This window comes from Nematocida minor, assembly GCF_024244105.1.
Source record: "Nematocida minor strain JUm1510 chromosome Unknown 7921, whole genome shotgun sequence".
In the NCBI taxonomy this organism is placed as follows: Eukaryota; Fungi; Microsporidia; genus Nematocida; species Nematocida minor.
The window spans coordinates 72,907-94,290 of NW_026250401.1; the positions used below are offsets into that span (position 1 = coordinate 72,907).

At 38.9% G+C, this 21,384-nt stretch overlaps 13 protein-coding genes across 13 annotated transcripts; 5 read left to right on the forward strand and 8 right to left on the reverse strand.

The window, feature by feature from the left end:
- Positions 1–20: 20 nt before the first annotated feature.
- On the forward strand, positions 21–1,142 carry NEMIN01_0313 (uncharacterized protein; the record flags this gene model as incomplete). Its single annotated transcript, XM_051476255.1, has 1 exon — positions 21–1,142. The coding sequence occupies one exon, from the start codon at positions 21–23 to the stop codon at positions 1,140–1,142; it is 1,122 nt and encodes a 373-aa protein (XP_051332215.1).
- Positions 1,143–1,348: 206 nt separating this feature from the next.
- Positions 1,349–1,810, reverse strand: NEMIN01_0314 (U4/U6 small nuclear ribonucleoprotein SNU13; the record flags this gene model as incomplete). Its single annotated transcript, XM_051476256.1, has 1 exon — positions 1,349–1,810. The coding sequence occupies one exon, from the start codon at positions 1,808–1,810 to the stop codon at positions 1,349–1,351; it is 462 nt and encodes a 153-aa protein (XP_051332216.1).
- A 63-nt stretch (positions 1,811–1,873) lies between these two features.
- NEMIN01_0260 (uncharacterized protein) lies at positions 1,874–2,119 on the reverse strand (the record flags this gene model as incomplete). The annotated part of the gene is made up of 1 exon (XM_051476202.1): positions 1,874–2,119. The coding sequence occupies one exon, from the start codon at positions 2,117–2,119 to the stop codon at positions 1,874–1,876; it is 246 nt and encodes an 81-aa protein (XP_051332162.1).
- A 406-nt stretch (positions 2,120–2,525) lies between these two features.
- NEMIN01_0315 (uncharacterized protein) lies at positions 2,526–3,329 on the forward strand (the record flags this gene model as incomplete). The annotated part of the gene is made up of 1 exon (XM_051476257.1): positions 2,526–3,329. The coding sequence occupies one exon, from the start codon at positions 2,526–2,528 to the stop codon at positions 3,327–3,329; it is 804 nt and encodes a 267-aa protein (XP_051332217.1).
- A 66-nt stretch (positions 3,330–3,395) lies between these two features.
- On the forward strand, positions 3,396–4,958 carry NEMIN01_0316 (uncharacterized protein; the record flags this gene model as incomplete). Its single annotated transcript, XM_051476258.1, has 1 exon — positions 3,396–4,958. The coding sequence occupies one exon, from the start codon at positions 3,396–3,398 to the stop codon at positions 4,956–4,958; it is 1,563 nt and encodes a 520-aa protein (XP_051332218.1).
- Positions 4,959–5,204: 246 nt separating this feature from the next.
- NEMIN01_0317 (large subunit ribosomal protein L11e) lies at positions 5,205–5,741 on the reverse strand (the record flags this gene model as incomplete). Its single annotated transcript, XM_051476259.1, has 1 exon — positions 5,205–5,741. One exon carries the CDS (start codon positions 5,739–5,741, stop codon positions 5,205–5,207), a length of 537 nt encoding a protein of 178 aa, XP_051332219.1.
- A 101-nt stretch (positions 5,742–5,842) lies between these two features.
- NEMIN01_0261 (uncharacterized protein) lies at positions 5,843–6,055 on the reverse strand (the record flags this gene model as incomplete). Its single annotated transcript, XM_051476203.1, has 1 exon — positions 5,843–6,055. One exon carries the CDS (start codon positions 6,053–6,055, stop codon positions 5,843–5,845), a length of 213 nt encoding a protein of 70 aa, XP_051332163.1.
- A 757-nt stretch (positions 6,056–6,812) lies between these two features.
- NEMIN01_0318 (asparaginyl-tRNA synthetase) lies at positions 6,813–8,192 on the forward strand (the record flags this gene model as incomplete). Its single annotated transcript, XM_051476260.1, has 1 exon — positions 6,813–8,192. One exon carries the CDS (start codon positions 6,813–6,815, stop codon positions 8,190–8,192), a length of 1,380 nt encoding a protein of 459 aa, XP_051332220.1.
- Positions 8,193–8,518: 326 nt separating this feature from the next.
- On the reverse strand, positions 8,519–12,430 carry NEMIN01_0319 (uncharacterized protein; the record flags this gene model as incomplete). Its single annotated transcript, XM_051476261.1, has 1 exon — positions 8,519–12,430. One exon carries the CDS (start codon positions 12,428–12,430, stop codon positions 8,519–8,521), a length of 3,912 nt encoding a protein of 1,303 aa, XP_051332221.1.
- A 690-nt stretch (positions 12,431–13,120) lies between these two features.
- Positions 13,121–16,180, reverse strand: NEMIN01_0320 (uncharacterized protein; the record flags this gene model as incomplete). Its single annotated transcript, XM_051476262.1, has 1 exon — positions 13,121–16,180. One exon carries the CDS (start codon positions 16,178–16,180, stop codon positions 13,121–13,123), a length of 3,060 nt encoding a protein of 1,019 aa, XP_051332222.1.
- A 319-nt stretch (positions 16,181–16,499) lies between these two features.
- Positions 16,500–18,116, reverse strand: NEMIN01_0321 (uncharacterized protein; the record flags this gene model as incomplete). Its single annotated transcript, XM_051476263.1, has 1 exon — positions 16,500–18,116. One exon carries the CDS (start codon positions 18,114–18,116, stop codon positions 16,500–16,502), a length of 1,617 nt encoding a protein of 538 aa, XP_051332223.1.
- Positions 18,117–18,911: 795 nt separating this feature from the next.
- NEMIN01_0322 (uncharacterized protein) lies at positions 18,912–19,682 on the forward strand (the record flags this gene model as incomplete). The annotated part of the gene is made up of 1 exon (XM_051476264.1): positions 18,912–19,682. The coding sequence occupies one exon, from the start codon at positions 18,912–18,914 to the stop codon at positions 19,680–19,682; it is 771 nt and encodes a 256-aa protein (XP_051332224.1).
- Positions 19,683–19,902: 220 nt separating this feature from the next.
- On the reverse strand, positions 19,903–21,165 carry NEMIN01_0323 (25S rRNA (cytosine2870-C5)-methyltransferase; the record flags this gene model as incomplete). The annotated part of the gene is made up of 1 exon (XM_051476265.1): positions 19,903–21,165. The coding sequence occupies one exon, from the start codon at positions 21,163–21,165 to the stop codon at positions 19,903–19,905; it is 1,263 nt and encodes a 420-aa protein (XP_051332225.1).
- Between the last annotated feature and the right edge of the window lie 219 nt (positions 21,166–21,384).

Here is a 21,384-nt window from a genome sequence, read left to right on the forward strand (position 1 = left end):
CCACCGGCAGAGATAAAAATATGAAAAGCGTTGCATTCCTTGCATGTCTCCTGACAGTCTCCGCATACTCTGTGGGAATAGACTTGTCCATGTGCTCACCCGATAGAATGTACTGCTTCGATGACATTACACAGTCTATAGTAAAAGTAGGCGCGCACTCCCTCACCGCCCCCTTTGGCGTCTCCTACGAAGAGCCCGGCTCTCTGCCATTCAACATGCACTACCACTCGAATCCAGCCAACTTCTCGCAGCCCGACACCTCAGATAGGGAGGTGTGGCAGGAGCTCAGAGCCCTCCAGAAAAACTACAAAAGAAACCTCAAAGCAGCAGCTAGATGCGATGTGGGATACAACATGAACAAGGCAGTGCACAGGCAAATGTCTATAGATAATATGTACAAGAGAAGGGCACGGCTGGCACCCGAATGCGGTGTAGATCACATGGCAGTCAGATGCAAAGTAATACCAGCCATCCACGCAATGCACAGTGGAATGATGCAGAACAGAGTAATTCATGCACATGCTCCCATGGCATCTTCTGTGGTATCTCCCATGGTAGTTAGAATTAGGGGCGGTATGGGCCAAGGAGGAAGCATGGGCTCTGATGGCTATCACGACGAGTGCGATGAAAGACACATTGTCACCAGAACACCGAGAGCCATATGCTTCACAAAGCCTAAGAAACAGTTCCTGACAGTGCAGTGCTGCAAGGTGTCAAGAATTCCCGTCAGAGGAGGAGGAGCACGCAAGACGCCCTGTATATGCGCTGATGGCTCGCCAGCTGAGCCTATGATGTCGTACCCTGGGGGCATAGATGCAGGGATGCAGACTGACCCTGAAACAGAAGATGCAGGCGTGCAGACAGATCCTGAAACAGAAAATGCAGGGGTGCAGACAGATCCTGAAACAGAAAATGCAGGGGTGCAGACTAACTCTACAGGAACAGGCACTGATCCACTGACAGAAGAGATAGCCACACAGGTGCAGATGGCAAATGACAATAATCAGGGTTTACTAAATACTAAAAGAAGATTTTATGTTCCTGGCATTTATTCGAGTCTGGCCTCAGAAAGAGACAAGGCGTTTGAGGAAGAAGTACGCGAAGCCAACGCACTCACTGGAGGGTCATACAGGCGCAAATAAAAACAATTTACAATATATACAGCTGTGCTTTTACAATTTTATTATTCCTGCAAAAATAAAAATAGGTACACAAAATAAAAAGTACACAATTATTCCAGAGTACGAGAGGAAGAGCCCTCTGCAAAAGAACAAAGGCGTACACAAAATAAGCTGGCACTGCAAAAGAATAAGGCGTATGGTTAGTGCTTTTGTAAGTATTCTTTATTTTAGATATTTATCATCTGCTCTCTTATTTCGTTGATCAACTTTCTAATGGACGAATCCTCGGAGTAAACGACGGTGCATGCAGCCACTGGCCGCGGCAGACCGCACGCCTTTCCCATTGCAGACACGCTTGGCAGAAACAGGAATGTTCTGTTCTTGTTCTCGCACAGGACAACTAGAGGCTCAACGATGGCAAATGGCAGGGCGTTCCCTCCCAGCAGAACCAAGTCTGCGTCGCCTTTGTTCAGCTTCTTGATGGTCTCATTTACGCCTATTTTTAGCGAGCCGTTCTTTTTTGCTAGTCCTATTAATTCATACACTTTCTTCGTTACATCAGAAGGGCACAGTGGCTTTGCCTTTGGATGTGTTTTTTCCTTCTTCTTTTCCTTTGTCTCTGTCTGCTTCTCGTCTTTTCTGACTTTGTCCTTCTTTGGGCGCGTCTTCTCTTCTACAGTTCTACTCATGCTGAAGCTAAAAAATTTTATTGAAAATATCGTTATGCAAAGAGGAAAGATAGAATAAACAGCTCACCACGCCATGGGGTCCTTTGCCTTAAAAAGAGCACAGAATGCATCCTTATCTGTTTCTTGTATTTTCATTAGAGACCTCCTCACCGACTTGCTGGACAAAACATCACAGGACTCGTCAGAGGGAAAATATCCGCGCACAACTCCACTGCTGTACTTTCCCATGCTGCCGCGGGATATAATGCTGTCTATAGACTCGCCTATTCCCAAAAGGACATCCATTTCTTCGTTGGACAGAGACTCCATAGAAATAAATAAAAATTCTACTCTTCTCTTTTATTCTCAGCCCAAGAGAACTTCTCATATTGTTCCAAACCATTGCCTGCTCAACAGTAGTTTTATCTCTCAACTACAGACAGATAAATGCTTCTGTTTCTATCTCTACTGTTCTGCTATCCCGATTTCCAACTGTCATGAGCTATTTCCATTTACATCAATTTCTAATCTCCAACTGTCTTTTATTCCTAACTGCATCTGCTACTTACTCACTTCTCTTGCATTTCTGTTTATTTACTCCTGATCATCTGCTAACTATTTGTCTTATACATCCCATGATTAAAACATGTCTATCGTATATTTGCATTCTACTATGCTCTATTTCTTCATCTTTCAAAGGGCTTCTGTGTTTTAAATGTTTTTTTGTGTTTACGGGATGGCATTCATTCAGAAACTGGCGGATGCAATAGAAAAAGAGTATCCAAAAGAAAGAGCAGACAGCTCGTGGGACAACACGGGAATACTCCTAGAGTTTGATAACACAGAGGAAACAGTTCTTCTATGCATAGATCTAACAGAAGAAGTGGTCGAAGAAGCTCTGAGAAAAAACATAAAAACAGTTCTAGCCTACCATCCCCCCATATTCTCAGCTATAAAAAGAATAACACAAAATAACAAAATACTGCACAAGTGCATAAACAACAAGATATCGATATACTCGCCACACACCGCCTTCGATGGGGGAATGAACGGGATAAATCACTGGCTAAGCACGCTCATCCCAGAAGCAGAGCACGCCTCTAGCTCAGGGATGGTGCAGATATACAAGAACAAAATAGAAATAAAAAGGATTCTAGCAGCTCTGGATGAGCACTTATCTCTTAAGACGATAAGATACTCTCTGGGAACAGGGCACACGCTAGACACAGCTCCAGATACGCTGGCAATAGGCGCAGGAGCCAGCAGCAGAGTCATAAAAAGACTGATACCAGATGCAGAAGCGGCAGGCCAAAGCCAAAATAGCTTGGGAATTTCATTGGTCATCACAGGAGAAGCATCGCACCACGATCTTTTGTACTTTAAAAAGTCAGGCGTATCTGCAATAGTCCTGGAGCACTCGAGAAGCGAGAGAGGATTCCTTAAGAAAATAGAAGAGTACCTGAAAGAGCAGCTGCCCAGTACAGAGATAGCTATATCAGAAGAAGACAGAGACCCCGTCAGATTCTACCCAGATGAATAAAATTTGCAGTAGTGGTTCTCTATTAGTAGAATAAAAAAATATTTACTTGAAAACTTTTTAGTAGCTATGTGTGATTCATGGAAAAATGAAATTAAGGTGGAGTTCAGAAGCAGAGCGGTTGATGCTCTGATAAAAGATGCGATTCAAGAATATGCAAAACAGAAGAGAAAGCACATGAATGCCTTCCTTTTTGCATCACATTTAGCCAACAGTCTGATTTACAACACAAGGGTTATCTTTGATGAGAGCAGCAACACAAGCCAGAAGACAAAAGACACCATTTTCCATATGGTAAACCTGTACCTCTGGCAAGAGTTCCACGAAATGTACACGGAAGCAGACAAACTGATCGAAATAAACTGTTTATCACAGAGCGCCCTAGAAGAAATTCTGGAAATAGAAACAGACAGACTGAACCAAAAAGTAAACTCTTTTATCAACAACTGGTTCTCGCATATTGAGTCACTGGGGTATTCAATGTTTGAGAAGGAAGACTATGTTGAGAAGATTTTCTCGCTTTTCAAAAACTATCTCTACACTAAAGACATCCGAATAGACGAGAAGTTCGAAATATTTGATGATCTCATGGACGACCTAAGCCTGGAAAGATGCAGTGAAGACTACTCCATAGAGAGCACTGACTATGAGACCATCTTTGGCAGTTGGCCAGAGCATAATTCACTGTACGACGAATGGCTACAGTGGATCTTTATGTTCTCAAAATACTTCTCGCAGATATTGTACAACGCATCCCCACTAGAAGTAATAAACAGAGAAAAATTTACCAAACAGAAAGCAAAAACGCTGAAATTGGTGTATGACAACAGCGACCTGAACATCGAAAGAAAACAGAGACTGCTGCTGTTCATAAAAACACTTGTATCTCCTCTGAACATCTTCATGGACTACGATGCAGCAGAGCTATCCGGTGGCCTGGGTCTCAACAGCCTTTGGGAAGAGCATATGAAGAAAAAAGAAGAGATAAAGAAAAATAAAGAGATACAAGGTGAAAAAGAAGATGAAGATGAAGAAGATAAAAGCCCGTTTGACATATTCAGCAACCTAGGTGAGATAAAAAAAGGGCTGCAAAATGATAAGCTGAAAAGACAGAAGATAGTGGAGAAGATTGACAGAGAAATAGAGAGCAGCAATAAGAGCATAATATACCCTCTAATCGAAGAAAAGTACGTTAGAGCATACAACTTCGTCAGCAGAATGCTTGCGCGGCTTAAAGAGTACAATCGGACTAACTACATAAAAACAGCCGCTGAGTATCTAGAAGAGAGAAAACAGCTGCACCTTGATCGAATAAAAATGAACGACAGCTTCATCGATGAAATCAACACGAATGAATTTTCTAATAAGATCACCAAGTTCATCAAGAACACGATAAACGAAGAAGTGGAGAGGTACATAGACACAGCACAAATAGAGCTAAAAAGAACAGAAGACGGCAAAAAAGAAGAAGCCATTCGAAAAGACGGAAAAATAAAGTCGTCAAAACAAGTGCAGTTTATAATGGCACTGCTTCTGGTGCTTATTCTGCTCCTAGCGTTCTCTCTAATGAGTGCCACTTTCTTTTCTTTCAACCATCTATACAGAAAGCGTATAAGCAAGAGTACTGACTAGAGGACAATACAGGAGAATAAACCACCCGCACTTCATACATTAATAAACTCTATCTTTTGCTATTTCACTACACCTTCTTTATACAGAGCGTACATCATAACAGCTGAACTCTGTGGATACACGTGGCAATAGCAGAAATAGAAGAACAAAAACTAGACTCTGTGTCTACTGGTGCAATTTGCAAGTAGCTGAATTCTTCTGTGCCAGTCCTAGCTCTCTAGACAATAATAGTTTTAAAATGTTTTATTAATTATCAGCAGTCTTTTCCACCATAACATTTCCGTCAAACTTGCTTCTAAACCAATCAATTGCCTCTTCTTTTGTTACTCTCTGCTTTTTACCGACCTTTGCTCTGCACTTCTTTCTCTGGCTGACTCTCTTCCCTGGCTTTGTAAGGACCACGCTGAAGTCCATTCCGAAAATACCGATGTTTGTGTCGTACTTGATTCCGAGATCAATGTGCTCTTGGATTCCAAACCCGAAAGTCCCGGTGTTTGAGAAACACGTGTATGGAAGCTCGTACTCCTTGACTCTTAGCCCGGCTGCAAGCACCTCCATTGCCTTCTCTCCTCTCACAACCACGTGCGTGGCGATCTTTTCGTTTCTACGAATACCGAAGGCTCTCAGAGTGATCTTGGCTTTGCTGAAAACAGGAGACTGTCCGGTCAGCTGCTCTAGCACTTTGGCTGCCTTGTTCAGTGAATCATCGTTCTTTCCTGTGCAAATATTCAAACATATTTTCTCTAACTTTATCCTCTGCATGGGATTCTCTTTTCCTTCCATCTTGACTGGGGCGTTATGAAAAAATAAATTTAAAAAATCGAAAGAGAAGACGGGCCCGCAAAATAAAAAGAAACAGAGCGCAGAAGAGCAGAAGAGTTTATTTACTTGATGGGCCTTTTGATGATGCCTCGGGTGTCCACTTTTTCTATCGTTTTTCCCTCGGCGTTTATCACGTACTTTGGAATTTCCAGAGGAAAAGCCACGACCTCGTACAGCATTCCATTGGACTTCAGGAGGATTCGCCCGTCCTTGTACTTCACCACGGTCAAGCTTCCCTTCTTGAAGGCTTTCGGGATTTTAATGGCAATCGGCATGGGAGTGCTAATTTTTCAAGTATAAATAATAAAGAAAGAAGAAAGCTGGGCAGCAAAAATGAAAATAAATACCAAGTTATATCAGAGCAACTGTCGTAAACAGCGATATATCTGCTAAAGTATACAGCACAGCAGAGAATAAATGCATAAAAGAAACACTTCTATTTATTTCTAGCAGAGAAGCCGTTCGCAGTCCTATTTGTATGAATTATTCGAGAACTGCCATTTCTGAGCAGTAAAAGTTGGCATTGCTAGGCAATCCATCATCTTACTCTATTGCCATTTGATCATACTCGATCATTAGCCTGCTGATCACTCTAGTATACTGAAAAATACCATTTCATTGTAGTAAGCTGTTGCTTTATCTTGTAGTAGGGCATTATCCTGCATTATTTGGCTGTTCGCATTTAATCAACTTATGCGATAGTGTTCTAAACCAATACTGCTCTCCTTTTATCACTCTCTTTCGTATCATCATTAGCATATCATAAGAGTAAATAAAATGAAAATAAACACGACTGTAAATGTATTTAGAGAATGCATTATGTAACTAGCAGCTTAAGAATGAAAGTGTTTTATTTTTTTAGTTTGCAAGAGACGCAACAAAAAGAAAAACAGGAAAAAATAGGATAAAAAATAAATAAAAAGAGCTTGCACTATCTCAGTCTGTTAAAAAGGCGCTTACAAGAAGAGAGCGAAGAGCAGATAAGAAACGCTCCCGTTTTCAAAGTAAAAATAGTAAAAATTTTTAATACTCATGCAAGACGCAGCGAAAGAACAAAAGACAAACGAACAGAGCATGAAGGACATGAAAATATGCAACGCTCTGCCTCTCCAGGAATACGAAATAAAAGACATAGACAGCAGCCTGATCGGAAAAACAATCAAGTTCAGCGGATGGGTGCGCACTTTCCATGCAATAGGAAAGAAGGCGTTCTTCACCGTCTACTCAGCAGAGCATCTGGTAAAGTGCATGTACGTCGCAACAGACGCAAAGCTCCATCTGACAAAACACACGTCAGTGCAGGTCATCGGAGAAGTGAAGAAGAACTTCACGAAAGACGCATTTCCCTGCGAAGTTCACGTGACATCCTGCGAGATCTACGGAGGAAAGGTGGCTCCAACCTTTGAGTTTGACATGGAGCAAACGAGCGAGTCATTTTTGCTCGATCACAACCATCTTCTCATCAGAGAGCCAGAAAAAGCAGCTGTACTGAAGGTAAGGGCTGAGCTCCTCAAAATAGCCAGACAGTTTTACGACATAAAAGAGTACACAGAGGTAACACCCCCTACTCTCGTGCAGACACAGGTGGAGGGAGGGAGCACGCTCTTCAAGCTCGATTACTTCAACGAGCCTGCATATCTTACCCAATCTTCTCAACTGTACCTAGAAACAGTTGCACCGGTATTTGGAAAAGCATACTGCATAGCATCCTCCTACAGGGCAGAAAAGAGCAACACAAGAAGACACTTGAGCGAGTACACGCACGTGGAAGCAGAGCTTGCATGGATTGACTTTGACAGATTGCTCTCGGAAATAGAAGACCTCATCATCCATCTTTCCACAGGATTCAACGAAAGATGCATCCCCATTTTAGAAAGATTTGGAGTAAAAGCCACACCCATCACTGTGCCATCCAAACCCTTCACCCGGCTCGAGCACAGAGAGGCAATTGACATCCTCAGAAAAGGAGACGTAAAAAAAGAAGATGGCTCCGAGTTCGGATACTCTGATGACATTCCAGATGCCCCAGAGAGATACATATGCGAACAGGTAGGAAAAGGACAGCCCATCTTTTTAACTAAGTTCCCGTACGAGATGAAAGGGTTCTACATGGAAAAAACAGGAGACGGATTGACGAACAGCTGCGATCTGCTCTACCCAGGAGTGGGAGAAATAGTGGGGGGATCGATGAGAACTCCGCTGTACGCCGACCTAGCAGAAGGCTTCAAGAGGGAGGGAATGTCCATGGAGCCGTACAAGTTCTACACCGATCAGACACTTTACGGGCCTTTCCCCCACGGGGGATACGGGCTGGGCTTTGAGCGAATTATCATGGGATTCATGCCTGATATTGTTAGCAAGGTGAGATACGCCTGTCTGTATCCTCGGTTCACAGGAAGATGCAGACCTTAAGACCTTAATAAATAGTCATCCGAAAGAGAGCAGCTGTTTTTGTTTATATTGCTCGATATAGTAATGCTATCGCTATTTTTGTAATTACTATCTGTTATATCGTGAGAATATGCAGTTGCATACACTTAGCATTCTTTTATTTTGGGTGATGCTATTTATAGAACTATTATCGATTGAATGTTTTAATCTGTAAGCATGAAGGACACTGCTTACACATGCTTTGAGATGTTGAAATTGTGTTAATAATTCAAGAGATACTCTAATCATCACTATGGCTTTGCTAAAAATAGATAGGACAGTAATGGATGTATTTTAAATGAATTTATTTATTTTTTGGAGTTTTCCCTCTTTAGATCATAGTATAAGATTAAAATATTAAGAATCTCATTGTGTGCTCCTAGATTGGACTTGCTTTTGTTCACATTTCGGAATGCTATGAGCTCCATCTCTTTATCTGGCTTTTCAGACATTACTTCACACATTATATTTTTTAAAGTTTCTAGCTTTTTTTTTGCATAACTCTTTGCATTACATGCTGACTTTTTTTCTCCTTTTATATCTTCCATTTCTTCTTCTAATTTTTCTGTCTTTTCTAATTCTTTCAGTTTTTTTGATCTTTTTAATTCTCCATTCAATTCTATTATTCTTGTATCTGCTCTATCAAATCTTTCACATTCTTCTGTATACTTTTCATTGGTTTCTCTTATATCTTTTTTGAATATTTCTCTTATCATTGTCTTTTCAGCTCTACTCTTCTTTCTCTTGGCTATATTTTCTCCTTCCTCTTTCACCAACCACATACATATCTTTTCTATATAATTTTCTAACCCATTATCTGTTACATTGCTATTTTTCAGCCAGACACCTTGCAGCTCACTGTCTTTATTGTGTTCTCTTGACTCTAGTATACTAACAAAATTATTAAACTTTTTTGCATTTTCTCTTCCTTTGAAACTTTTGTCTAGTACACAGTGCATATAGGCACTTTCATTTTCCATCATATTCACATACCACTCGACTTCAATAGTGCTTCCTCTATTAGCGCTTTGATAGTTCATGATGTAGCAGTCAGCAGTCTTCCTCTTTTCGTCATCTGGCGGTATGTATAGGTTTCTGTAGTATCCGTGCACATTTGAGTACTCCTCTTTTTCATACTTTTTGTTAAACTTGTACTGTTTAGGAATCATAGCAGACTTCAGATCCAGCAAACTTAACTCTGCATGGACACCCTCCTTGACAAAAGGGCCCAACTCCTCAGCATCCAGCATCTGGCGCGTAAGAAACAGAGGAAGGGTGGTGCTCTTCTCTGTGTGCGGTAGCAAGGGCTCAAACTCTGCAAACTTAAACTCTGTTGTGGCAAGGTCTTCGTCAATGCGGTAGAACACTACCTGATATTTCGGCAGCTCTTTCACCGTTATTTTTCGTTCATCTTTCTTGATGTACGACCACTCTTTAGTGTCCTTTCTTACTTTGAAAGGATGTACAGTGTCTTTCTGTATTCTAAATAGCTCCTTCACATGGTTTACTATGTCGTCGATTGTGTGCAGATAATATCCTTTATCATTATCATTGTTTTTATACATAGGCATGCACAGCCTTCTGGGCCATTTTTCTGTGTTGTCCACATAGTACACGTGGTAGTGCGATTTTATGTTAGACGAAACATCCCACATGTTCATTCCAAATGAGCATTTAGGCTTATATTCCTGTATAAAAGAGCTGTTTGGTGCAATTTTAAAGTTTGCTTCACACCTAGCATATCTTTGGTTCTTTATAATGCACTTGCCTATCAAGATATTTTCATCCTCATCAATAACCGCCACTTTCTCGTAGAAATCAGCAAGAATTGTGTATATGTTCTTGTATAGCTTAGACACTGATACTTCTTGCTGCAAATTTTTCTTGTACATACTCTCAATGGCGCTATAAATATTTTCATACTCATTTTGTATCTCTTTGTCAATTTTTCCAACTTTTTTTGCTAATGTGCACATAGCCAACAGAACTTTCCTGGCTTGCTCGTTTCTAGATGCATCATTATATATCTGAGTAGCTTTTATAAGACTGGTGTTAATATTGGAAAAGTCTTGGTGTACTTCAGGCAGTGCTAGAATTATATGCACAGCATGTGTTAGTACAGAATACTTTTCCTTCATCTTACTAATTTTGTTCTGTCCTAGCACCATCCAGTAGTTTAAATCTAGGTCTTTTCGCATATAAATATCGCCCAAAGTCTCATTCCACTCAGTTGGAGGGCATCTATAGATTACTCTCAATGGCTTGTGCTTTTCCATATATGCTAGCAGATCTTCAAACACATTGGGATAGTATCCATCGAATTTCTTTATCATGCTCTTGTGCTCATCTTCATTCTCGCTTTTATCCAGCATGTTTAGCCACAAAAGATCTATATTTTTTGTGATTACATTTGTGCTTCTGCACGCAATAAAGTAGTACACTGCATTCTTCTCCTCTAGTAGTGAAGCAATATTTTCAGAAAAGATTTTTATCTCTTTTCTAATCTCTTCTTGGTAGGTTTCCTTTATTAGCTCACTATTCATATAATCATCAAAGCTATTCTTTTTAATTTTATATATTGTGCGATGCAGTGAGTTATAGCCTGCTCTTATTCTATTGGACAATCTGGTATCACTCCATAGTCCGATATTAATATTCTCTATTCTGGTATCTCCTTTCTGAGTTTCTTCTACAGGCTGAGTAATAGATGAATCTTTTTTATTTGTTTTTCTTTTTTTTGCTTTAATTGTCTTAACTTTATTTCTTTTCTTATTAGGAACAACAGGAATATCCTCTGCACTAGAATCTTGTTCATCTTGTGCAGATGAAGGAAGTATATCATTTTCAGAATCTGTTGTTCTCTGTAAAGTATTCCTATGGCTGTTTCTCTTTCTTGTCACAAACCGTTTAGAAATAGATTCATCTAAGCCATTCATAGTATCTTCATTATTAGATGAACCAAACACATTTTCTGCCCTATTAGAAGTATTCATATCTATATCTGACTGTCCTATATATTTTTCTTGTATATACTGTTGTTCTATAAACTGATTTCTATTTTGTGCTGAATCGTATTCATCCAGGCCAGAATAATAAAACTCTACTCCATCCATTCTATCTGCTTCATTTGGCAGATTATATATATCATGTACCGGATTAGAAACTCCTCTATATATACCATTACTAGGATATTCTGCAGGCTGTGAGTGCATCCCATGCATATCTCTGAAGACTTCTGCAGATTTTGATATATCCCATATATTAGGCCCACTCTCATCTGGCACAAAATTATCAAGGCCCAACTCCTCATCGTTCATTGCTATATCTTCATATATAGATACGCCAAATCTATTTTCTCCTCCATTAGAAACATTTCTTCCTATATAAAGCTGCTCTTGAATATAGTGCTCTTCTGTTCTCTGCTGTTCTACAAGCTGATTTTGGGCTGCATTAAACTTGTCCATATCAAGAATAGAGCAATTCTCAATATCCACTCTATTTCCTTCTTCTGTCACACTAGAAGTATTATGTCCTGGATTAGAGACATTTTCATGTATATCATTGTCTACCATATATGGCACACCCTGGCCAGATTGCTCATTCTGTTCTCTCATTTTCATCAACTTTTCAAACTCATTCCACTCCATAGGTGAGTTAAGCTGAATTAATTGAGAAAACACGTCTTTTCTATTTGCTATACTTTCTTCAACTGATGCACAAGCCATATTAATTATTGAATTAGAAATGTTTTCATGCATATCAATATCCATTGGCTCTGGTTGGCCAGACTGGTTTTCTATTCCTTGTTGGCTTATAAAATAATTTTCATTCTGAGGCGGATAAAATACAGACGGTTGAAAAACAGATGTAGTATCTATTCTGCCTTCGCCATCATATGGACCAGGCATATTATATCCTGTATTAGAGATACTTCTACCACTACTAGACATCTTTTCGGGCTGTAAGTAATTTCCATCTGTATTGTTAAAGTTCTCTCCTGATCCCAGTGGATTATGTATATAGCTGTCATTATTCTGATCTGTGACAAACCAATGAGAAAAAAATCTCTCTATGTCATCCATACTATCTTCAGTTCCAGGTACAATAACTGTGTTGCTAGCTTTATTAAAAGTATTTCCAATCCCTTTGCACTGGGTGGTAAAGAAGATAAGTGCTATAGTTACCGCATTTAGTAGTTTCTTTATTTTCCAATTCCCCATGCTAAAAACATTATTTTAATTTATTTATTTATAGGTTTTTCGTTAGAGCTTCCCTTTCTTTTTCTGATTCATGCATGCATTTTCCAATGAAATATCTATAAACATCATTATATCTTTTAGAGTATAAATAATCATATCAGCTATTTTATTAAAGGCGAATTTCTCTAAGCCTGCAAAGATTGATATCTGATTACCGAAACCCTTATTTAGCCCTCTAAAATAGTCTACTCGATATATTCTCAATTTACCATAGAAATACAAACTAATCATCTGGCCGTGAATATTTCTAAGGAGAAATAATCTTGCTGCAGACAATCTGACAGTATAGTCAGAAAAAGTACCTATTAGCTTGTTTTTGCATTTAGTTTATTTACTACATTTAAGTATATGTTTTTCCTTTGGATATTCAAATATTAAGAATAAAAATAGAAAATAAAATTCTACATAAACAATACACTTACTTTTATTTTATTTTTCTTTTTTATTCCAAATAGCATTACTATAACACTATTATCGATTGAACGTCTTATACACATAAAGAGAACAAAGAGTATTTCTCGTGTATATTTTCGATGTTAAAAGATGAAAAGACTTACTCTTCACTAAAAGTCTGCTAGTAAGCAAAATAGTCTAGCTTATTACTAAAATTATTATAAAACAAAACAAAAATAGGTGCAGTTCAAACAAACTCTATTTATTTTTGGAATAATTCCTTTTCGGCTCATAACCTGATATTAAAACGTCAAGTATCTCGTTATGTGCTCCTAGATTGGACTTACTTTTATTTACATTGTGGAATACTATGAACTCTAGCTGGCCATCCGGCTTTTCAGAAAATTCTTCGTATATTTCTTTTTGCAAGGATTTTAGACAGATTCTTGCTCTAGATTTTCCACTATTTGCCGCAGACTTTTCTCTCTTTATTTCCAATATTCTTCTTTCTAATTCTTCTTGTTTTCCTAATTCTTTTATCTCTTTTAATTTTTTTAGTTCATTATTCGCATTGTTAAATCTTTCATCTGCTTTTCCGTACCTCTCTTCTGCTTTTCTTAGCTTTTCTTCGATTTTTTCTTTGCTCTTCTTCGATTTCTTTTCCTCTTGGTCATTTATTCGCCACATATGTATCTTTTCTAACCCATCATCTGTTACATTACTATTTTTCAGCCAAATACCTTGCAGCTCACTGTCTTTGTTGTGCTCTCTTGACTCTAGTATACTAACAAAATTATTGAGTTTCTCTGAGTTCTTTTTTTCTTTAAACTTTTCATTCACTTGGCAGTGCATATAGGCACTTTCATTTTCCATCATATTCACATACCACTCGACTTCAATAGTGCTTCCTCTACTAGCACTCTGATAGTTCATGATGTAGCAGTCAGCAGTCTTCCTCTTTTCGTCATCTGGCGGTATATATAGGTTTCTGTAGTATCCGTGCACATTTGAGTACTCTTCTTTTTCATACTTTTTGTTAAACTTGTACTGATTGGGGGTCATGGCTGATTTTAGATTCAGCAGATTTAACTCTGCATGGACACCTTCCTTGACAAAAGGGCCCAAGTCCTCAGCATCCAGCATCTGGCGCGTAAGAAACAACGGCAGAGTGATGCTCTTCTCTATGTGCGGCACCAAGGGCTCAAACTCTGCAAACTTAAACTCTGTTGTGGCAAGGTCTTCGTCAATGCGGTAGAACACTACCTGATATTTCGGCAGCTCTTTCACCGTTATTTTTCGTTCATCTTTCTTGATGTACGACCACTCTTTAGTGTCCTTTCTTACTTTGAAAGGATGTACAGTGTCTTTCTGTATTCTAAATAGCTCCTTCACATGGTTTACTATGTCGTCGATTGTGTGCAGATAATATCCTTTATCATTATCATTGTTTTTATACATAGGCATGCACAGCCTTCTGGGCCATTTTTCTGTGTTGTCCACATAGTACACGTGGTAGTGTGATTTTATGACAGGCAAAATACTCCATGTATTTATCTCAAATGAATATGTAAAACCATAGATCTGTATAGAAGAATCTTTTTTATTTAATACTATGATTGTCTTACATCTGGCATATCTTTGATGCTTTATAGCATATTTGCCTACTAAGATATATTTATTTTCATCAATAACTGCCACCTTCTCGTAGAAATCTGCAAGAATTGTGTATATATTCTTGTATAGCTCAGGTACTGATAACTCTTGCTTTTTATTTTTGTTGTATATACTCTCAATAGCGCTATAAATATTTTCACACATATTCTCTATTTTTTCATCATTGCACGTAACTTCCTCTGCTAGCTTATGTATATCCAATAGAACTTCTCTAGTTTGCTCGTTTCTAGATGCATCATCGTATATTTGAGTAGCTTTTATAAGATTTGTGTTAATATTGGAAAAGTCTTGGTGTACTTCAGGCAGTGCTAGAATCATGCGCATTGCATAGGATAAGGCAGAATACTCACTGTCTACCTGGCTTATTTTATCCTGGCCTACCACCATCCAGCAGTTTAAATCTAGGTCTTTTCGCATATAAATATCGCCCAAGGTTTCATTCCACTCAGTTGGAGGGCATCTATAGATTACCCTCAGCGGCTTGTACTTTTCTACATATGCTAGCATGTCTTCAAACACATGGGGATAGTATCCATCAAATTTCTCTACCATCTTCTTGTGCTCATCTTCATTCTCTTCCTTAATCAGTCTGTCCAACCACAAAAGATCTCTGTTTTTTGTGATTACATTTGTGCTTCTGCACGCAATAAAGTACCACACTGCATTCTGGTCTATTTGGTGGGTAACATCTTCGGAAAATATTTTTATATACTCTCTAATGCTTTCCTGGTAGAGGTATTTTGTTGTTTCAGAATTTATATACTCATCAAAGTTGTCACTGCTAAGACTGTATACTGTTTCGTGATGCAAGTTGCGGCTTTCTCTTCTTTTGTTGGTCAATCGTACATCACTCCACAATTCTATGTCAAGATGCTCTATCCTAATATTCTTTTTCTTCGGTGACAAAGCTCTTTCCTTAAACATTTGCGGCTGATTCTTTTGAGCTTCTTCTTTCTTTCTCTCTGGCGCAGGGTGAAAAATAAAAGAATCTGCTTTTCTTTTTTCTCCTATTCTTGGGCTACTACTATTATTTTCCTCAATGGGAGAAGAAAAGATACCAGCTACACTAGAGTCTTGTTCAGCCTGTGTAAACACTCCATACATATCTATAAGCTCTTCTACTGATTTTGATAGATCCCATATGTTATAAGTGTTCTGCTCTAGCACAATGTCATCAAGATCTAAGTCCTCTTCGTTCATTATTCTATGTCCATTTTCAGTCACATCAAGTGAGTTTTCTCTTTCACTGGAAGCATTTAGATCTTCGCCGTATTGTGATATGCACTGCTGCTGCACAAACTGTTCTCTCGTTCTCATTTGTTCTTCAAATGCATGCCAATCCAGAGGCGGACTGAGCTGAGTTGACTGAAAATAGAGGTCTTCGTTTTCCGTTATATCTCTCTCATCTAGCACTCCAGGTATATTAAGCGTGGGGTTGGAAACACTTTCAACCTCTGTTCCAGCCTGCATAGGCTCACCTGCCTTTGGGCCTTCTAAATCATTTTTTTCTATGTTCTGATCTACACCGTCGTACAGAAGATATTTCTCATCAAAAACATTCCAGCTGCCTTTGCAATGCGTGGTAAAGGAAATAAGTGCTATGCCTATCGCATTTAGTAGTCTCCTTAATTTCTGATGTTCCATAGAAAAAATATCATTTTATTTTTTATAGCTTTTCGGTTAGTCCTTTCTCTTCAGCATTCTAATGAAGTGCTATAAGCACCGTTATATTAGCTAGAAATATTAAAAAAGATTAGCTGTTCTCCTGCAATTACTCATCAACAATATCAATTTATCTCATTAGAACTACTATGTTTATTTTTACCCCAAAGCACATTTTACTGTTTCATCTCTGGTCTTGAGCCTCAACATAGTAAATGAAAGTGTGCCATACTTTAGCTGTTAGTTACTGAAAACAGTAATAGCTGAAATGGTATTACCAGCGATAGAAATACTAGACAAACTATGGTCTTGCTATGTCCTCAATGCCCTCTGTTTTTGACGAAAGAGAAAATATACTCGCAAAGATGTCCATGAAAAGCCCTGCAATGTTAGCTCTTAATACCTCGAACACACTAACAACACAGAAAGAAAGAATTAGCGCGGCCAATACAAGCTCATGGATTGATGTTTCTAGGGTATTATTTTTGCCTGGAATTGTGCGATATATCCATAAAGGGAAAAAGACTCCAAACAAAAACGACACTATCCCGGCCACATGGACAATAGATAGAGTAGTAAAAGTAAAGAAATAGCACAGCACGATCACACTTGCAAATATAATTGATAGGAAAATGAAGTCCAACAGCAAAGACAAACCATCTTTCTTTTTTTCTCTTCTCTCATACATATCTATTACTCTTTTAATGGAAAATACTCTACTAAACGGTATCTTTTTTAACTTTTCCATTATAATCTTGTCGATAATGCTCAGCTGATTCAGTATAGCTCCTACTGAAAACAGTAGAAGCAGCACGTCTAGAACATTCAAAATCACAGCTAGAAATGAAAATAAGCCAAAGTCTACTCCTTTTTCTTGTCCTCTTGTCCGGTAGAAAAGCGAAATATTCAGAAGAGAGCTGAAAACATCGAACTCAAAATGCTTTACCCCCACTAGAGCCTTTATGATGTAGAGGAACAGAGAGATAAGCATCACTCCAACGCCTGCTGCAATCGAAGTAAAATATCTGGTGCATTCTACTTCTCTTCCTCTCAGTGACCTAGCATTGGCAGTGTTGTACACACTGGACACATTGTGAGCATTTGGAAAACAGAAAAAGCAAGAAATAAGAGCAATGAAGCATTTGTAATACGATGTCTTATCCTCAGCGTGTAAAAACTTCCAGTTTCCTGCAGCTGAGTTTAGATAGTTACCAGGAGAATACTTCAGCACTCCAGCTGAAACAAGAACTGCACTCAGAAAAAGACCAGAGAATAAAACAGCTGTGAGAATGTTACTAGCCCAATTGAATGTTCTGCTGTGTTTACTCCTGCCACAGAAAAAAGACAAGACATAAAAAAGAGAAAAAACAGCGCATGCAACCCATCCAGATACCCATCTGTCTGCACCAGCGGGAGTTTTAAATCTGTTCATTATCATGTAAATGTACATCATCACACACAGAATACTTTGTACGTAAAGAAACACAGGATATAGGATGTTTACAATGACACTTGTGTTTTGGTACACATACGTGTCATAGCCCAAGAAAGTTCTGATCTTTGTTTTTCTAGAGACAGGCTGGCTTGTGCTTGTGCTCGGCCTAGGGTTTGTTGTTTCATCTTCCACATACTCAGTAGTATTTATAAAAACACTGAATATTGAAAATGTTTGTATGGCTATAATAATAGAAAGCGGCAAGTAAAAAAGACTGCTGAAATCTCCAGCATAAAGCAGAGAAGAAAATCCAAAAATAGCCCCTCCGGTGTTCATAAGATGTCTGAATACGTCTAGCGCAACTTCTTTCTTTGAGAGTCTTTCTTCTTTATCTTCTGTCTCTGCCGCTGGCTCATCATCTGCAATTAGATGAGTGCTACTTATGGGTTCCATCTCTATGTACTCTTGTTCTGCTCTGTCCATAAAAGATAAAATTCAAATGTTTTTTAATTAGTTCTTAAATAAAATTTTGATGTCTTGATATTAAAAGCATCCAGAAATCTACTAAATCACTTTGATGCTGAAATATCTGCACAGCTTAATCACTGTAGTACAGCTATGTGAGCCAATTTTGATATTCTAAAGAGCAAATCCCAAGATACTCTTCAGATGTAAATGAACAAGAAGCACAGCATGTTAATTATTTTCTGTTTGTAGAACAGAATAAATCTGCATGCCAATTATAGCAATAGTTCTTCAGCCTGCAGCTGCTAACAACAAAAAGAAGTTGCAAGATAGCATTTATATTCGAAATGGGTTCCTCTTCTGGCATAGTCTCTTCAGCGGCTGCAGGCTCGTTTCCCAAACTTTCTTGAGGCCGTGGCCTGTTACTCTTGAATAAAGGGTGCATAGATAGCTTTGCAATATTTTATTCTATAGTTTATTTTTGGATAAAAATTATGAACTGATTAATATGAGCCAAAAAGCTCAGTAGTTCACTTTATTTTTATTGGCATAAGAACATTTATTTTTCTGGAAATAGTTCGAGAATTCCAACCTTTCAAGGCAGAAAGGTACTGAGTAGCAGGCCGAGAAATGAAGAATAAATATACTGAGAACACACCACACCGTCTGAGAATACTTTTTATTAGACAAATTACTGCTGTTTCAGCCAGAAGAAGGTAGCTGTTATTGGCATACAGCAGAATAAATAAAAATATTTACAAATTGATCGTATTTAAAAAAATTCAATCAGAAAAATTTTTTACTAAGACAGAAATGGCAATACAAAACAGCACACACAACATAGAAGACATAGCAGAACAAACACAGACAGTGTATCCCAGCTTGGATGCAGCCAAAGACATCGCAATCGAAGCAGAAGCTGAGCCAGCAATAGTGGCAGACATAGCATACTCGCACACAGTCAATGACATAGTAAGCGAAATGCCAGCAGAAGAAGCAGTAAAAGTGAGTGTGGAAGTATCTTCCAATACAGCAGAAGATGCATCAACTGTTATCAATGGATTCCTATCAGGAAGCAGAATAAACTTCAGTGATTCAATAGAGTCCAGCGAGTTCCCATCACTGGATAAGATCCAAGCCCGCTTAACCTCGCTGGTATCAGAGTACAGAAATTTACTCTCTGAAGAAGTAAAAAAACAGGTCACAGATATTTTCAATAACTACGGCGACTCTGTGGAGTCATTGGCAATAAAATGCGTTGAAAACGAAGAGAAACAAGTAGTCTCTGAAATACTTATCAAGTTCACATCCAACATTCCAGAGGGCATTGAAGTAGACTCCGAAGGAGTTTTGAGACTAACATCAATTGTTTCGGCAGAAGCCTTCCGCGAAAATATAGCTAAAAATGTTAACAACATGCTCAATGAAGCAGCAAAGCTGAAAGGCGAAATCTTCGATGACGCCATGAACGTTTTTGCAAATATTGGAGAAGGATCTCTGAACTTCCTTAAGAAAGTAGCAAACTTCGCAGAGGCAATACCAAGAATAGCCATGGATGGACTGAACTCTCCAATGAACAACTAGTTAGCAACTAATAACAGCCCAGCATAAATAAATTGTTCTAATTCTCATTTTTATTCCTATACTCGGGTTATATTAGTAACTCTAGCAAATTTTATCGCTAATTTTATTTCAGATGAGAACACCTCTTTGAAGCGAAAGCCTAGAATAGAATGCATGGCTACTGCGAAGTAAGAAAAATAACTTGTTGTAAGAGCTAGTGCAAGTGTCAAATAGTAGGTGTTTATTCTTTTGCCTGGGCCTTCTCTGCTCTCTTCTTTTTTCTTTCAGCGAATGCTTTTTTCTGCGAGTCCTTCTGTTTCTTCTTTCTTACGATGGGCTCTGTGCTTTTCTTCTCTGCTGGCTTCTCCTTTTCTAATTTTGCCTTTTTATTGATATCTCTGCTTTTGATCTTTTCTGCTTTTTTCTCTTCTATCTCCTCCGGGCTGTACCCTATCTTTCTTATCTTTGCAACAAAGAACCCGTCCGTGTTGTGTACGTGCGGGTAGAGTCTTCGGGTGTTCTTGAGGGACGGATGGAATGTCCATCCTCTGTACGATTTGTACCCTTCTTTTCCGATGGGCAGGCCTGCATCGATCACCCGCGCATTCTTTCTTTTTTTGAGAAGATGGTCGACAATGTACTCATTCTCTTCAACAAGAATCGAACACGTGGAGTACACTAAAATGGAAGTCTCCGGAGTCCTTGGGTCAAGCATGTCAAACGCCTTGAGAATCAGAGCCATCTGTTTGTACTGCAGCTGTTTGATGACTTTTTCGTCTTTGTTTCTTTTTGCTGCTGGGTCCTTAGATAGCACTCCTGTCCCAGAGCAAGGGGCGTCTAGTAGAACTCTGTTTACGTTGGTAAATGGCAGCCCTCTGCCTCCCATCACGCTCACAATTGTATTTGATACTCCCATTCTCTGGATATTTGCAGCGAGTGAAATAGCTCTCTCCTCGGATACGTCGTTTGCATAGATTGTCCCTGTGTTGTTCATCAGGGCAGCAATGTGTGTTGTTTTTCCGCCAGGTGCTGCACACATGTCCACAACTGTTTCGTTTTCCTGCGGGTCTAGCGCTAAGACAGGAAGCACAGAGGACGGCGACTGCAGGATGTACAGCCCTGCAAGATACTCTGGAGTTGCACCAATTGGCACATCGCTGTTGTAAACCACTGCAGAGCAATTGTTCCACTCGATTCCCTCTATGTTTACTCCTCTGTTGGCCAGTTTCTGCAGAATTGGCTGTCTTTTGTCAAAAAGCGTGTTTGTTCTGATGGTTACAGGCCTTTTCTGGTCGGATGCTATCATGAAGGCTTCCTTCTCTTCTTTGTTGAACATTTCGGTTATCTTCTGCAGAAGATAGTCATTGTATGTGGCTTCAGTCGCTGAGAGCCTGGTTGTTTCCTCTGCCTCTTCTTCTTGCTCTTCTGCCTTAAAATGCGCGTCTTCTGACTCATCGTGAGAGAGTGCAGGGTGTATATTCTCTGTGTCTATTCTGTTGGACATCTGAAAATTTTTACGCTTAAATAATTTTCTTATAACGGAGGACAGAAATACAAAAACGAGGAGATTAGTGCTCTGGTGCCAGATAAGGAAAGAGAATAACCAAGAGATATATGAACTATCTAGTATAGGTTAAATATGGATAGAATATACTTCTTCATTTTTCAATAAGACTATTTGTTGGCTGTAGTGCACTATGTACTTATACAACTCTCCATTCTA